At 45.7% G+C, this 17609-nt stretch overlaps 1 protein-coding gene across 2 annotated transcripts in view; it reads left to right on the top strand.

Annotated features, from left to right (window-relative positions):
• fbxw12 (F-box and WD repeat domain containing 12) overlaps positions 1–17609 on the top strand; it is a 40569-nt gene that overhangs the window by 10537 nt on the left and 12423 nt on the right. The window contains exons 1-4 of one of the 2 annotated variants that reach the window (XM_057328161.1): positions 4119–4145; positions 5359–5396; positions 6313–6487; positions 6706–6822. In XM_057328161.1, coding sequence (XP_057184144.1) covers positions 4134–4145; positions 5359–5396; positions 6313–6487; positions 6706–6822 — 342 coding nt within the window. In that variant the 5' untranslated portion in view covers positions 4119–4133. Of the gene's footprint in view, positions 1–4118; positions 4146–5358; positions 5397–6312; positions 6488–6705; positions 6823–17609 lie in introns of those variants that run through there. The other variant, XM_057328160.1, reaches the window with a different exon arrangement.

The raw sequence follows: 17609 nt of genomic DNA, 5'->3' as shown, positions 1-17609 counted from the left end.
GTACAATTAACTTGATCAAGATTTTTATCACACTCCCCTTTAAACGGTCGTCATCTACTGTTTAACTATACAATATACAGTAAAATACATATACAGTAAAACAGTATCCTTCCGCTTCGTCTACTCAAAAAGAGGAAACAAGAAAGCACGCATTAGTTAGCTAGTCTAATGGTTAAACTTCGGGGAGCGGTGTGTCTTAGTTGAACACATTGGAACACGCAATGCATCAAAATTACACATAATTCGGCCGTACACGAACTAGGGAGGAAATTCGCTCCACTATTTCCTTCGCGCTAACAAGAGGATTTCTTCGCTCAGATTAGGGCGGTCAAACGATATCGGGACTCTCTATAAAAGATTTCTTCGTTTTATAGGGTCACATTAAATTTGCAGTTAGCTTAACCATCATTAACAAATACCTTGGGCTTTTCCTAAACAGGTCACAGAGGCTTGTTTCGGCGCAGTAACTTAAGGGAGCGAGTCTCGCTCTACCTTCTTCGCGCTAAAAGAGGATTTCTTCGCTCAATTTAGGGCGGTTAAATAATAGCATAGTGCGCTATAAAGAGATTTCTTCGTCTTTATATTGTCACTAACTCTATGACAGAGGCTGAGGTTTTCTCTGCGAGAAGCTCAAGAGTCTGCCAAGGGTAGGTGGGAGGGTCCACACCTTCATTCATACATAAAGTGCCATTTAAGAGAGTATTCGGTTTCTGTAACACCCATAGAAACACACATGAATAGTTACTGAGTTCTGCTCACAAAACAAGGTTTAAAACTTCCCGCGCATTCTCCACCAATTTATGTAGTGTATTTCGGGGAAACTATGAGTTTAACCACAGTAACATACGTATAATTAATTGTGATTAACCATTAATTATTTTATACACTTTAACCTGATGCAGCAGAGCTAATAACAGCGACAAACTAAAATGTACTCGTCCAGCGAGTGATCAGCAGGTCGTATATTAACTCTAAGAAATATTACTCCCCTGGCCTGGAAAAACAATATTCTTACTGTAGTACAGTACCACTTCAGAAATCTTAACGAAATCAAGCAGTTTAAGTGACCTTGATATGTGATAAATAAACACAGAAACAATTCGAGCGTGGATACACATGCGGTTTATTTATCTACACTACGGGGGAACTAAAACCAACTACTAACAAAGACCAAACATTAACAAACAAACATAAAAACGTAAAACAGTAGAGAATGAAAGAAATAGATAAAGCAAAGAAAAAGGCATTATTAAATCAGCTATTCACATCTGCACGAACCATCAAGGACAAATCTCCTTATTTAAAAGGGGCAAAGCTTATTCGCAACTGGTTAGCAATAGTTCAGATACTTGCATTGGCTTCTTTGTTTCTCAGGACACGTGCTGGCGCGCGTATCAAAGGGTCCTGATGCGTTCAGAGCAGGCCGTGAGTCCGTTGATTTAGTTTGAAGCAAAACTGCCTGAAGAAAGCTGTCTCTGAGGAGAGGCAGGTCTCGAGAGGTTGACAGAACACGAGCGAGCGAACGCGCAGGAGCGCGAATGCACCCAAGCGAACGAACATACACAAAAGAGCAAGCTTTCCTGCGTGTTCAGATGTTTTAACACAGAGGGCGTCACGCCCCTCCAAGGTGGGCGATCCAATGAGATGAGATAGTTTTGGGCGCGAAAACATGTTTCTTTGTCCGGCACACTAACTCATTTGCATTCATGGTCGCCTGGGAGCTTGGAGCAGGAATAGACTTAGAATAGAATAAAATGAGTATGGTATAAAATACATTACTGTGCTATACACCATATTCTAAGACATGAAATGGGAAACACGTAGATATGAAACATGAAGGGGTTACAATTACATTGACCTGTAGTTTGGACAAGAATGTAAATATACACAGAATACCACTAAGCACATATGCCTTTGAGGTTATAGGTGAAGGAGAATAACAGGCAAGCATACAGTGTGGATATTCATGTGTATACACTTTAAACCAGTCTTTTGTGGCTAAGGAACGAGAAAGAGAGAATCTTTTGGAAGACTTTGAGGCTCTCAGTCCCTGGGGGCCACATGGCTTTTCTCACTTTGGTGAACAGTCCTGTCCTCCCCCAAGAACCTCCTTTGAAGTCTAGGGGAGAGTATCCGAATCTGTCCTGGTTTAGATGAAGGTGTTGAGAATAGGACCTTTGGCCAGACTTGTTGGTGCCTGGTCGTAGTCCTGCTGAGAGGTTGCTGTGTTTTACGATCACAGATGGTAAACTTTGATCCGACCATACCCTACACAACTGAGGTGGCAAAGCTCATTTTTAGGGTGGAAGCTGCCACCCCTGTGGACACTGAGAGTGCGCGTCAAAACTGTCTTTCACAATGATGAATCCACTGGTCATGCGCATTCCGATCTATGGGGCGCGCGCGATCCGTTTAACCATTGTATAAGATGTGATGAATTTGTATTATCAGAGCTTTCCGACTTCCGTTCACGTGAATGTGGGCAAATGTCTCAATCGACGGCTCAGTCAGCATTTAAGTGGCACCAAAATCTACGTATTGATTCGGTCCAGTTTCATACCGGATACATAGGTACCGGTGCCATATTGGCACCAGGTTTCGGTACACAACCCTACTGTTAAGAGGGTCGCATGGGACGCAATGCGCCATGTTGCATCCCGTCTAGGACAGCTGTATTGCACACCCTGACACTAGTGTTGTAGTCGAGACCACCAGAACCGAGACCAAGACCAAGACCAGAGGGTGTCAAGACCAAGACAAGGACAAGACCAAGGTAGGCCTAGACGGAGTCGAGACCAAGACCAGCACTCCCAAAATTCATTCAAAAGATCCACAAAACACTAAAATGTCATAATAAAATAATAATAGAAGTAACTTTATGTTTATAGTGCAGAAATTTATGTGTAGGATGTTTTACGTTCCATGTTTTATCACCCACCTGCTGTAACATATTAAAATTTTTGTGCAAATTGAGTAAATTGATCAGGGGTGAATTGAAGCCACTGTTAAAATGCTATCAGTCATGGAAAAGCACCTAGTCTGTTTTTTTTCACTTTTTTGCAAGATTACAATAGAATTTCACTTCTATGTTAATGATATTTTGGTAGACTGGTTTTCACACTGAGATTATCTTAAATAATATTTAATTGTACTGCAGGTTATTTTTATATAATATAAGATATACAGTATGCTTTAAAGTTATTTTTCTTGTGGTGGTACATTTTACCAATATTACCATAGTTTAGTTACAATATACACAATAATACAGGCACTACAGCTCCCCCTTCTATAGAGATGTGCAATAATTGCGATGATCTGAAACCATCGCGATACTGGACAATCATAATGAAATATAATTGAACGTAGTTTTAAACAATAATGTTGATGTGGCACAGTGATTGCCAAGAAAAATTAAACGACACGTCATGTCAAAAAGGTTGCAGAGGCTAATTAGGTGATTGTTTGATTAAAGAGATAAGTCTTTAGTCTAGATTTAACCGCTTGAGTGGTACGATCCCATATGGGATTCATGTTGTCCTGCCCCAGAGAGTATGACCCCATATGTGGGATTTCAGAATGTACAGTAACATAACATGCTGCCAGATTCAAATCGGCATTCACGGCACACAAACACAGTGCACACAGGTGCACAAAAAAGACTCCTTATAAAAAAGTTGGTCAAACACTGATTTTAGGCAAAACCACCTGTCATTTATTTTCACAAATAAAGCTTCTCATAAAGTATTTTTAGGCATGTGATGTTTCTGTTTCATGTCACAAACACCACAATAACTTGACAGACATGTGACAAGTGCTTTATAAGTAATCAGGATTTTGAAGTGTATTTAACTTAAAATTTAAAAGGCAGCCAGAACAGTCATAATAGACTTGGATTTTTTTAGATGGAAAAATGCTATGTGAGACATTTGTGACTATCAAACGACAGATTACTAGCAACACCCCCAGGTTCCTAACTGTGGAAGATGACACAATCCCATGCTCATAGACATCAACAATCTTTTTTTTTTTTTAGATCATGATGATAAAACATGATGATAAAACTGATATATACAAAGAAAAACACTGAGATCTGCTGAGACTTTCACACACAACCATCTCAAGGAAAACAGAGAATGGTGAATGGTGTAAGTGCAGGTTCTGTGGGTGAAAATGCCTTGTTGAGAAAAATGTCCAGACTGGGTTATGTTAAAAGGCCCAAGTAACTTAAATAACCACTTGTTACAACAGTTTTATGTAGAAGACCATTTTTAAATGAACAGTGCTTAGAACCTTGAAGCAGATGGGCTTCAGCAGTGGAAGAGCACACTTATTATTTCACAGTTATTTATTGGCAAGCTCTTAAAAAGGAAACGGGTATGACCTTATTAGTAAGTTTATTTATTTTTATTTAGCCTTGTTGTGCAAGCACTGTCGAGCTTGTGCAGAGGCAGCAGCTTTTGCCAGAGGGGAACTGGAATCCCCTGGTTGGGCCTGGGTTCTCCTGAGGTTTTTTTTCTCGATTGGAGTTTTGGGTTCCTTGCCACCGTTTGCATACTGTTTTGCACTATTTGCCTGGCCGGGGGGGCTGCTTTAGAATTTTAAAGTTTTACTTGATTAATATTGCATATAGGAATTTGTAGTCTGTTTAATATTTGACCTGTGTTTCTCTCTCCTTTATCTTAAATGCGTGTCTGTGTGTGTGTGTGTCTGTGTGTGTGTGTGTGTGTGTGTGTGTGTGTGTGTGTGTGTGCGCGTGTGCGTGTCTGTGTGTGTGCGCGCGTGCGTGTCTGTGTGTGTGCGTGCGTGCGTGTCTGTGTGTGTGTGCGTGCGTGTCTGTGTGTGTGCGTGCGTGTCTGTGTGTGTGCGTGCGTGTCTGTGTGTGTGCGTGCGTGCGTGTCTGTGTGTGTGCGTGCTTGTCTGTGTGTGTGTGCTTGTCTGTGTGTGTGTGTGTGTGTGTGTGTGTGTGTGTGTGTGTGTGTGTGTGCATGCGTGCGTGGCCGTGTGTGTCTATGTCTGTTATGTGTGTTAGTACGTGTGCATATTGTGTGTGTGGAGTGTTTTGTATGTGGGTATGTCTGTCTTCTGTGTTTTCACCTTTTTCTTGTTTTTACAGGTATAACTTTAATTGTTTTGCTCATAGTCAATATGTCTCATGTACAGCTGCTATGTAACAATGAAAATTGTAAAAAGTGCTATATAAATAAATAAAGTTGAAGTGACCATATAATTTACACTTGATCAGTGAAACAGGAAAAACTAAAATCGCCCCAATTTTGCATAAGCCAAATAAACATTTAAAGTGTACTTTGACATAAATTAAATATGTCATTTCATTGCAAATGTAATGTTTTTGTTTAGGAGTGGTACCATGCTGCAGAGACACCGTGGCTGTGGAGGTAAGTCACTTGACATTATATAACTAAGTAACTGACAAGCAATAAATACTTATTTAACTTATGGGGCCCTATTTTAACGATCTAAGTGCATGCTCTAAAGCGCAGGGTGCAGAGCACAAGTGGGCATTTCCGAATCCACTTTGCTAGTTTAAGGACCGACGGGAAAAACTGTCAGCGCGCCAGGCACATGGTCTAAAAGGGTTGTCCCTATTCTCTTAATGAGTAAATGGTGTGTTTTGGGCAAAACGTCTCATCTCCCAAAATAGCTTCGCTATTTACATGGAATTTGCAAGAGCAAAGACCGGACGCTTCTCCAGAGAGGAAACGCATCTGCTCGTATGCGAGGTTAAAGCGAGCGAGCAGACCATCTACAGGACAAGCCGGATTATTTATCTTTATGTACACAATAATAATCTTTTACATTGTTGTCCATTTATTTTTAATATTTGGCATGTTTGTGTGCTGCTGCGCATCCCTCTGTGTGTAATAAGCCGAATGTACGAGCGCTGTGCACTCGCCTATAGGTGCATATTACTAACAAGCTCTTTAAATAACAAAAAACATATTGCGCCATTGACTTTAGACCAGATTTCAGTTTGTCAGTGGCGCAGTCTATTTCAGTTGCCTCAAATTAGCAATGCCCCAACAATGCATCTGAACACACCTTCTTTTCAAACCAGCATGCCCATGGGTGCACAAATGGGCGCAATTGCATTTGATATTTAAACAACGTGGCACAGGACGTGAAAACGAAAACTGCGTTGGACTGAAACTAGCAAAATACACTTGCGTCACGGCAGATTGTGCAGGGTGTACGATAGGGCCCATGATGTTAAGTGGCTAATGTAATCTGAACATCTGGTGTTTCATACTAAATGTGTTGATGAGCGTTACTTAAGAACTTCTACTTGTATAGGAGAATGTGTTTGCAGAGATGGAGCTTCTGCAACATTTCCCAGCTCCTCTCAGACACAGGGACACACTCATGGAAAGGGTATTATCTGCGTCGTTTTCATCTGGAGATGAAAATGAAATCAGGCACATCATGTGAAGACTACACCTGCAAAAGCCTACGAGGCCATGAAGGCAATGTCAGCTGTAATACAGTAGTCAACATTTGAAGTGGATCAAAAAAAGTTAATCAGAGCTGTCCTTGACAAGAACATGTATTGTTCTTGTCTTAGGACAACTTTGATCAACCTTTTTGATCCACTTCAAATGTTGACTACTTTACTATTTCAAATGCTGCTTTAATGGTTTATAGGCAAAATGGTGTTTATGCTTTTTATTCTCTCATATTAAAGGCAAGGTTATTGGTTTCGCATACTTGGCTGGAAACGACGGCTGCTCAGACGTTTGGAAGAGTGTGCCACTTGTCTGTAGTGCATCCACAGATGGTACAGTCAAAGCATGGGACATTCAAGAGGTATGAAACCTTTTTGACAAATTCCCAACAAATTATCCATGACTATAGGGTGGACTACCACATTGAAATATCAAAGGGAAGAAATATATATTGTAAATTCACATAAGAGCTCAGGGTCCATGAATAATCATGTACTAATATCTGAATTAATACTTACTTCCACATGAACTAATGATGAAGAAATGAAGTAACGTCTTCGTTACGGATGTAACCTCTGTTCCCTGATGGAGGGAATGAGACGTTGTGTCGAACCGACAGATGGGGTTCACCCTTGAGAACCTATCAACTTCTGACTATTTTGAAAAGTCCAATGAAATTGGCGAATGAAATTTGCATGCCGGACTCCGCCCCCGGATATCCGGGTATAAAAGGAAGACGGCGTGCTCATTCATTCACCTTTTGGGCTGAGGAGCCTGAGCATCCCTCGAACGCTGCGGTGGGCGGCCAGCGTTGTGGCATGAAGGACACAACATCTCGTTCCCTCCATCAGGGAACAGAGGTTACATCCGTAACCAAGACGTTCCCTTTCTGTCGGTCTCTCGACCTTGTGTCGAACCCTTGTGTCGACCTTGTGTCACAATCTCTAGCGAGACGATGCTGACTGGCCTAGGCGTGTCAGACGTGAGCGCCAGTGCGGAATTGTGACCATCCAGTGGAGAGGTAAGGGGTCCCAGGGCTTTCTTTGAAAGGTGGGAAGCCCCTGCCACCAGCCGTCACAGGCGGAGGCCTTGTTTCTCTAACAGCGAGAAGCCGCCCGGCACCGTAAGGCCACTGGGTAAGCGCTATTTCCTCACTGAGGAAACGCGCTACAGATACCACTTCCTACCGTAGGGAGGAGTTTAGTGGAGACACCAGCATGGTCTCACCGTCAGGGAAGAACTCATGGGAAAAAATGTGCGGACTGAAGTAGTTTCCCACAAGGTGGAGGTCCACCTCGGGAGATCATGGGTTACCAAGTGGGAACCATTCATGAGGATACATCAGACAGAACCGCCCGATGGGGGGTTACCATGCCTGGAGCACTAGGTCCGGTTAGAGCGATGTGGTAGATAACTCAGCTGTTACCCGGCCTAAGGGAGCAGGGCTGCTCTGCCCAGCCTGCCTCCAGGAAGGTGCTTAGTGATCGATGGAATGCCTGTTCTTAACCCAGTGGGGAAAGAAGGGAGGCGGAAATAGCACACTGACCCACCTAGAGGGAAGGTGCTTTCACAGGCGTACGCCCTACCGGCTGCCGGTCCTACATGTTGCCATGCAGGACGCTGGCTGATACCGGTTCTACGCGGAGGTTGTAGAACCTTGCGAAGGTGTTGGGCGTATCCCAACCCGCAGCTCTGCAAATGTCTGCCAGAGAGGCTCCCTGAGCCAGTGCCCACGAGGAGGCTACACCCTGGGTGGAGTGTGCCCTCACTGCCAATGGGCACGGGCGATCAATGGCGGCTACATACACTTTCAGTGTGGAAGGGGAGAGGTTACTCTCCAGTCTCTCTTGAGGAAAGGACAACACATTCCCGATCAAGCAACTCCGTGTGTCTTCTCTTTGAGAAGAGCACCAGGACGAGAAGAGGCGCCAGTTATAGGCATATAGCTGCCTAGTGGCCGGGGCCCTAGCCTGAGTGATGGTCTCAACCACCACCACTCAGGATCTCCTCGTCCCGTCCAGACATGGAAGTTCCAAAGGTCTGCCTGGGATGCCATAACGTGCCCTTCCCCTGGGAAAGCAGGTCCTTCGTCAGGGGGATCGGCCAGGGGGGAGTTGTAGTCAAGAGCATTAGCTCCGAGAACCAAGTCTGGTTGGGCCAGTACGGCGCAACTAGTAACACTTGATGCTCCTCTTCCCTGACCTTGCACAGGGTCTGTGCAATGAGGCTCACTGGGGGGAAGGCGTACTTCCGCTTGTCCCGTGGCCAGCTGTGCGCTAGAGCATCCGTGCCGAGGGGGGCCTCGGACAGGGAGCATCATAGCAGGTAATGGGTGGTGTCCAGGGGGGCGAACAGGTTTACCTGAGCCTGCCTGAACTGCACCCAATGGGCTGGACTGCACGGGGGTGGAGTCGCCACTCTCCGCGAGGCGTCAACTGACGAGAGAGCGCGTCGGCTGTCTGGTTCAGGTCGCCTGGGATATGTGTGGCTCGCAGGGAGCGGATCACCTGCTGACTCCACAGGAGGAGGCGTCGAGTGAGTCGTGTTAACTGCCGTGTGCGAATGCCACCCTGTGCTGTCCAACCGGACCAGCATGTGCTTGTCCTGCACGAGAGGTTGTAGCCTCTTCAGTGCAAGTAGCACAGCCAACGACTCTAGGCAGTTGATATGCCAGCGCAGGCAGGGACCCGTCCATCGCCCCGACACTGCGTGCCCATTGCACACTGCATCCCAACCCTGCAGGGAGTCGTCTGTCATCACCACGACGTAACCTTCCCGAGAGGGACTCCTGTCCATAACAAGGTCATTTCATTCATTGAAGACCAAGGGGTTAGGGTGCGTTGGCAGAGAGGCGTAATGACCATACGCCTGCTGCCGGTGTGCCACGCTCTCCAGGGAACTCGACTCTGTAGCCAGTGTTGGAGCAGTCTCATGTGAATCAACCCGAGGGGTATCACCCCCGCCGAGGATGCCATGTGTCCCAGGAGCCTCTGAAATTGTTTCAGGGGGACCGCTGATCAGGCAGTTCAACACTGACGGAGCGCGTACTGTTGTCAGTCGTGCTGTCATGGAGACAGAGTTGAGTTCCATACCGAGAAAGAGGATGCTCTGCACAGGGGAGAGCTCAGATGTGGGTAGTAACGCGCTACATTTACTTCGTTACATTTACTTGAGTAACATTTTGGAAAATATGTACTTTTTAAGTAAAATTAAAAGTGTGTACTTTTACTCTTACTTGAGTAAATTTCGAATAGAAAATCTGTACTTTTACTTCGTTACATAACTTACATTGCGTGACGTTCCTTCGTTCCTTCATTTTAAAATATGCTTTTTAAAACGCGTTGTTTATTTCAAGGTTGTCGTCTCTTTTTACGGGCATTCCCGAGTGATCGATTCTTTTGAGTCGATTCTTTTGAAAGCATTAATTGAACAATGGGCAAAACCATTTGAATAGGCTAATGAATCAGTTCAAATGATTTGTTCAGTTCGCAGCACGATCTGAATCATCTGAAGCAGGATTACTCACTCCTCGTAGCGCGAAACTTAAGAACACGCAGAACACAAAGAGCGTTGGATGAAGTGGATATTAATCTATATCTATACAATCAAAACTGCAAATGTGTCATATTGTTTGCCAGCAATGATAAATGCCCGCCATATGCGCGCACCCGCGCGACCTGTTCGTCAGACACAGCAACATGCGCGTTACCTGTCAGACACAGAGACGTGGGCTTGCAGAAATATACATTTGAAGAACAGAAGGAAGAAAACTTGTTGATGGGCGTGTGGTTCACTGTTTACTGTTTGTTTACAAGTAAGAGCGTTTCACAACACACACGTGACACAACACGAGAAAACACGAGCTTTGTTCAAAAATGTGTATTTCATTTAAGAGAGCACTGCAGATGTTCTAGATCATCTTAGGAAATGCTCTGAGTTTAGTTCATGCTTTAGTTTGACATGGTCTATTATTCTAAATAAGTTGTGTAAACTACATTGACATCAGGACTAGATGAAATGTACAGAAATGCTCGTCTCTTCTGTGTTTGTCTATTCTTTAGTCTCTCTAGTATATTGCAAAGATATCTGCTTATGATAATTAAAAATATTGATTAAAATGTAGTAGGCCTATATAATCAGATACAAAGTAACTAAGTAACTAGCTACTTGAGTAGTTTTTTCATTGCATACTTTTTTACTTTTACTCAAGTAATTTTTAAACTAGTGACTTTTACTTTTACTTGAGTAACAATTTCTCTAGTTACTTGTACTTTTACTTGAGTAAAGATTTTGGCTACTCTACCCACCTCTGGGAGAGCTTGCTCTTTTCTCGGTTGACCTGGTCCCAATCGATCTAGGTGCCAGAGCACTAGGTCCCTGTTTGTACACAACAGATCTCGCGAGTGTGCCAAGATGAGCCAGTCATCGAGATAGTTTAGTACCTGCACACCTCTCTCCCCGAGGGGAGTGAGGGCGGGTTCCATGATCTTCATGAAGAGTCGTGGAAACAGGGACAGACATGAGAGTAAGCGTCCTTCAGGTCGATTGCCATGAACCAATCTTGACATCTGATAGACACTAGGATGCGCTTCTGCGTGAGCATCCTGAACGGCAGCTTGAGTAGGTGCCTGTTCAGGGTACGCAGATCTAGCAACCCCCGCCTTTTTTGGGGACGATGAAGTACGGGCTGTAAAACCCGTTGAACATCTCGGCTAGAGGGATGAGCACGATCGCTTGCTTTGCCAGAGGGGTGGCGACCCTGGCCCGAAGCATCCTTGCCTCTGACTGAGGTTGAGAGGATGCCCCGAAACTTGAGCGGGTGTCTGGCGAGTTGGATCGCGTAGATGAGATGGATCGTATCCCGTATCCACCGTGACGGTTTGGGAAGCTCTTGTCAGGCTCCCAGGGACTGAGACCGGGGCTGGGGGTACGATCTGCTTCATCGACCTCCCAGGGGGTGGTTCGATGGCTGGCAGTGCGGATCCCTCGCCGTGGGGAAGCCCCCGGAGTGGAGATTGGCTCTGCTGATTTACCTAACTGGCGATGATGTAGCACAACGCACCGTCGACTGAGAGTGCTGAGGGCTGCTGATTAACCTCAACATTGGGTCTCGCCATGACGCAACGTCGAGTTGCCGAACAATGTCGAGTAGAGGGTGAGAGAGGCTGTGATGAACACCCAGAGAGAGAGGAAACTCTTTTTGGGAAAGTGGGCTGTTGGGAAGGGGCAGGAACCGTCCCGGATCGATCACCCAGCGATGGAATGGTTGGGGTCGGGCCCGATGGTATTCTCGATCTCCCTGGGGTCTTCCCATGAGGGCTGCTTTTGCTTTCGCCGTGGCTGCTGATGGGGTGGTGGTCTCCTCTTCGAGTCTTCTTCAGGGGGGCCGCCTTAGTTAGGGAGGCCGGAGGGTGTCGAAGAGGACCAGGGCTGCTGGGAAGCAGAGTCGCGGCGGGGGAGGATATGCTTGATTGCCTCTGTCTGCTTCTTTACTGTCGAGAACTGCCGCTCGACAGTATCACCGAACAGCCCCCCCTTGCGAGATGGGTGCGTCAAGAAAGCAGAACTTCTCAACGTCACTCATCTGTGCAAGGTTCGGCCAGAGGTGTCTGTCATGGACCACAAGTGTGGACATCAGCCGACCCAGGGCCCGCATGGTCACCTTGGTCGCCCATAGAGCGAGGTCGGTGGCGGCGCAGAGTTCCAGCATAAGCGCTGGGTCGGTCTTACCCTCGTGGAGCTCTCTCAATGCCTTGGCCTGATGGACCTGCAGGCCATAGCGTGGAGAGAGGAGGCAGCTTGGCCCGCAGCAATGTAAGCTCTGCCAGAGATGCCGAAACCCTACATGCTTTGGACGGGAGTCTAGGTCGAGCCCCCGTCTGCGGGCACGAGTGCGCCGCGATGGCACACTCCACCTGGGGGACATCGACGTATCCCCTAGCTGCCTCACCCTCGAAGGAAGAGAGGGCAACAGAACTTGTTTGAATTGGACGCGCCGAAAAGGGGGTGTTCCAGGTCTTACTAAGTTCCTCATGCACTTCCGGTAAACACGGCACTGGGGGCGGGCGCGGCTTGGAGCCGCGCTCAAACCCGAGGCACCATGTATCCAGCCGCGAGCGCTGGGAGAGGCAGTGCGGGCACTGCAACCCAACACTCACGGCGGCCCGGGAAAGCATGGCTGACATTTTGACGTTAGCTTCTTCCTGGGCTCGACCCCGAGGGAGTGAGTCGGATGGCAGTAAGTCACCCTCCGATGCTGCAAGGGACATCTCATCATCATAACGCACCGTTTCCGAATACGTGGTTGAGGAACAAGACGGTGGGACCGTCTCCTGGGGAACGGTCAGACAAGCGAGACGAGGTGCGAACGGTCCGCGAGCCAGTGGCTGACGGATTAACGCTCACAGTAATCCTCATATCACCCTCGCTGCTCGCCGTAGCGGATGTGGCCCTGCTGTCATGGAACGGGAAGCAGATGAGGTGGTGGCTGAGTCCCGTGGGAACACAGCCACCCGTGAACGCAACGTCTGAATCGTCAACCGCCCGCAGTGCGGGCAGGACATATCCACAACGTCTGCCCCAGCGTGCTGGAAGCAGACATCGTGTCCGTCCCCCTCCTCGATGAGTGTGTTGCACCCACAAGAACAGCGGGACATGCCACGCTGGAGAAATTTGCTCTTTTAGAGAAACAACTCAAACACTACTGGCACTGCCGAGACGCCCAGGGGAAGTCACCGCAGGAAGGGACAGTCTGCTGCACCACGTCGTAAGATTCCAGCAATAATTCGGCGTAGAGTTTGAAGTCTCGAAGTCGATCATGTGTGAAGGCTCCGAAGGTTCTCAAGGGCGAACCCCATCTGTCAGTTCGAAACAACGTCGAGAGACCTACAGAAAGGGAATCAAGAATTAATAAAGGGCTAACCTTAGCAAATACTGGAGTAATGAGGATTCATGTGTTAATATGCCCAGGTTAACTACATCTTAGTACATGTTTGTTAGTTAATGTATTAATTAAGAACAAGGAATTCTTCTGAGTACTTGTAATGAGTACTTTTGTAATATTTAATATGAATTGACACGTACAATTTTATCACACTTTTACTACTTTTGATATAGCATCTGCCACACTGCTGGATTAGTGGTGGTCCTCCGATTACACATTTTCACCATTTTATTGAGAGTGGGGCAATCACATAAACAGTGGAGTGTGTGACTATGCATGAATGTACTAAATTACCAACATTGCGATCTTGATAACTTGATATTTTGAGTGATTTTATGCTGTTTTTTCCTTTAACATGCCCCTACTGTAGCTTCGTTCAATTAAAAAACAGGCTAGTTCTTGATCTTTACTAATTCATTTACTTCTTTAAATGCACTAGATGATAAGTTTATTATCACAATCAACCTGAGTAAAGTCATGACATAAAGATGCATTAACATGTCATGAACTAATGTCAGTAAATGGCTAGTTAATAGTGAATTAATCATCACGAGCCCCTTCAAGTAAAGTCATGACATACTGTAAAGATGCATTAACAGGTCATGAGCTAATGTAAGTTAACGGCTAGTTAATAGTGAATCAGTCATCAACAGTTCATGAGTTGATTTTAGTATATAAGTAGTGAATACTCAGTGGTTAGAGCATGGCGCTAGCAACGCCAAGGTCATGGGTTCGACCCCAGGGGATTGCACATAGTCAGAAACAAATGTATAGTACAGTGCAATGTAAGTCGCTTTGGATAAAAGAGTCTGCCAAATGCATAAAAATGTAAATGTAAATACTAAACCATGCAGCCCTCCAAGAATACAATTCTCAGCACCAGGTGAAATAAATACAAGAGTTCATTTAAATTCTTTAATCCTGATTTAAAAATGCAAATACATAAGCATACGTCATATAGTTCAGGAATAGGCTTGTTTACAAATGGAATAGGCTTGTTTACAACTATCAAATTACAGATAGTTAACAGTTAATGCTTTACAGATAGAATGATAGAATTAACTAGATAGTAAAGATCGAGTACAAACTTTATGTTGGCTTGACAAAGCCTGTTTTGAAGAGTTTGAAATAGTTTGAAAGGTTTTATCGTTAACCTTTTTCTAACATGATGGAAAAAAGAATGTGACCCAAGTGTGTAAAAACCGGGCTTAGTATGTTGTTAGCATGATTAGCATGTTACTACCATGATGAGCATGTTTGCTAGCATAAATAGCATGTTTGCTAACATGATTGGCACAACGCAATTAGCATGTTGCTGATGCTAACGAGATTAGCATGTTTGCTAGCATGATGTTAACATGATTAACATGTTGCTAGCATGATGTTAACACTGTAAGCATGTTAACTAGCATGATGTTAACACGATTAGCATGCTTGCTAGCATAATTAGCATGTTGCTAGTATGATGCTCCAAGCCATGAGTGAAACGAACCAACCCCCATGTCTGTACAATGTTCTGATATAGGTATTGCTAAACGGTTGCTAGGTTAACCTGTTTGGTTGCTATGGGCGTGGCTTGATATATGCCAATTGATGATGCTCTAAGCTATGAGTGAAACGAACCAACTCCCGTGTCTCTGCGATGTTCTTATGCAGAGATATTGGTTTTGCTAAACGGTTGCTAGGCTAACCTGTTTGGTTGCTATGGGCGTGGCTTGGTATATGCCAATTGATGATGCTATAAGCTATGAGTGAAAAGAACCAACTCCCGTGTCTCTGCGATGTTCTTATGCAGAGATATTGGTTTTGCTAAACGGTTGCTAGGCTAACCTGTTTGGTTGCTATGGGCGTGGCTTGGTATATGCCAATTGATGATGCTATAAGCTATGAGAGAAAAGAACCAACTCCCGTGTCTCTACGATGTTCTTATGCAGAGATATAGGTATTGCTAAACGGTTGCTAGGTTAACCTGTTTGGTTGCTATGGGCGTGGCTTGATATATGCCAATTGATGATGCTCTTAGATATTAGTGAAACGAACAAACTCCCGTGTCTCTATAATGTTCTGATGCAGAGATATAGGTTTTGCTAAACGGTTGCTAGGCTAACCTGTTTAGTTGCTATGGGCGTGGCTTGGTATATGCCAATTGATAATACTCTAACCTATGAGTGAAACGAACTAAGTCCCGTGTCTCTACGATGTTCTGATGGAGAGATATAGGTTTTGCTAAACGGTTTCTAGGCTAACCTGTTTGGTTGCTATGGGCGTGGCTTGGTATATGCCATTGATGATTCTCTAAGCTATGAGTGAAACAAACCAACTCCTGTGTCTCTACGATGTTCTTATGCAGAGATATAGGTTTTGCTAAACAGTTGCTAGGCTAACCTGTTTGGTTGCTATGGGCATGGCTTGGTATATGCCAATTGATGATGCTCTAAGCTATGAGTGAAACGAACCAACTCCCGTGTGTCTACGATGCTGGAAGGCCGGCTGGAAGGCCGGCTGGATAGTACATGGCGCCGGCTGGAAGGCCGGCTGGACTGGACATGGTGCCGGCTGGAATACCAGCTGGGAGGCCGGCTATCACCGGCTGGGCAGGCCTGGATGTCGATGAGACAGGGGGGGGGAATCGGAGGCTGGGCAGTGCTCTCTGGCAGCTGGGCAGCGATCTCCGATGGCTGGGCAGTGCTCTCTGGCAGCTGGGCAGCAAACAAGGACAGACACAACAAACAAGACAAGGAGTCGACTCAACAGGCCTGGGTAACAGCTGGGACGCCGGCAGGGATCTGTGACGGGAACAGGACACCGGCGGTCTCGACCCTGGAGGGAAACCCGTCGACCTCAACCCTGGAAGGGAGCCCGACGGTCTCAATCCTGGACGGGGTTCCGGCAGTCTCGACCCCGGAAGGGAGTCCGGCGGTCCCGACTCTGGAAGGGAGTCTGGCGGCCTCAACCCTGGAAGGGAGCCCGGCGGCATCGACCCCTCCCGCTGAGATCCTTCTGTCTGCTGGGTCCGACGTTGGCTGGTTCATTCTGTCATGAACGTGGGTGGTGAGTACAAGGACAGTATGGAGGACCCAGACGCAGACCACGGATAAGGGGTTAACAAGACATTTAATAAAATATAAATACAAAACAAAGACCCACGTGGGGGCAACAAAACAAAACAGGGGAATCCACAACAGGACAGGACTAAGACTAGATACACCTAACAAGACTAAGATTACATAAACATGAACATAACTACAAATGACTACACTAGACTAGACTGACACAGAACAGGCACTCACCAGACAAACGACAATGAACCAGCACATGACAATGAAACAAGAGGACTACATAAAGGGGACTATATCAAGAATGGGACAGGTGCGGGACATGAACTAATTAACAAGCAATAACGAGATGAAAGGGTGGGAACAGAGACGCCACACCGGAGAGAGGGAGTATATGGAATGCCAAAACTGTCTCTCCACATAAAACAAGAGGTTCTATCATGGTTCTGCCACTAGGTCAAGAAAAGTAAGACAAGGTGGGGCAGAACCATGACATCTACAGAATTCTGATGCTTAGAAATATGTTTTGCTAAACGATTGCTAGGCTGATATTTGCTATATGCCAATTGATGATGCTCTAAGTTATGAGTGAATTGAACCAACTCCCGTGTCTCGATGATGTTATGATGCAGAGATAAAGGAAACCAATTGATGATGCTTCAAGTCCCAAGTGAAACAAACCAACCCCCATTTCTCTACGATGTTCTGATGTAGAGTTATAGTTCTTGTTAAATTGTTGCTAAGTTAACATGTTTTGTTGCTATGGGCGTGGCTTCGTAGCTTAATGAAGTTTCAGGGATACTGATTGGTTGCCTGAGCCAAATGAGTCCACCCCCTTGTCTCTACGACACTGTGTTGCAAAGATATGCATCTGGACTTTTTATAATGGGAGTCTATGGGATCGGTTGCTAGGTTGCTGTAAATGGTTGCTATGGGCGTGGCTTAATAGCTTCATGATGATCATGTGACACTGATTGGTTGCCTGAGTAAAAAGAGCCCACCCCCTTGTCTCTAAGTGGTTGTACTGCAAAGTTATTCAACATGGGACAGTTATGACGCCTTATATGGGCATGTTTCCTGTCCCATTATAAGTCAATGGGGAATTTTGGGGGGCTCTTAAACCCCAGGGGTACAACTTACACCCCATTG

The sequence above is a fragment of the Triplophysa rosa genome, unplaced genomic scaffold, assembly GCF_024868665.1.
Source record: "Triplophysa rosa unplaced genomic scaffold, Trosa_1v2 scaffold388, whole genome shotgun sequence".
NCBI classification, from domain to species: domain Eukaryota; kingdom Metazoa; phylum Chordata; class Actinopteri; order Cypriniformes; family Nemacheilidae; genus Triplophysa; species Triplophysa rosa.
The sequence above is the reverse complement of the archived record's forward strand: the minus strand, read 5'-3'. Positions and strand labels throughout refer to the sequence as shown.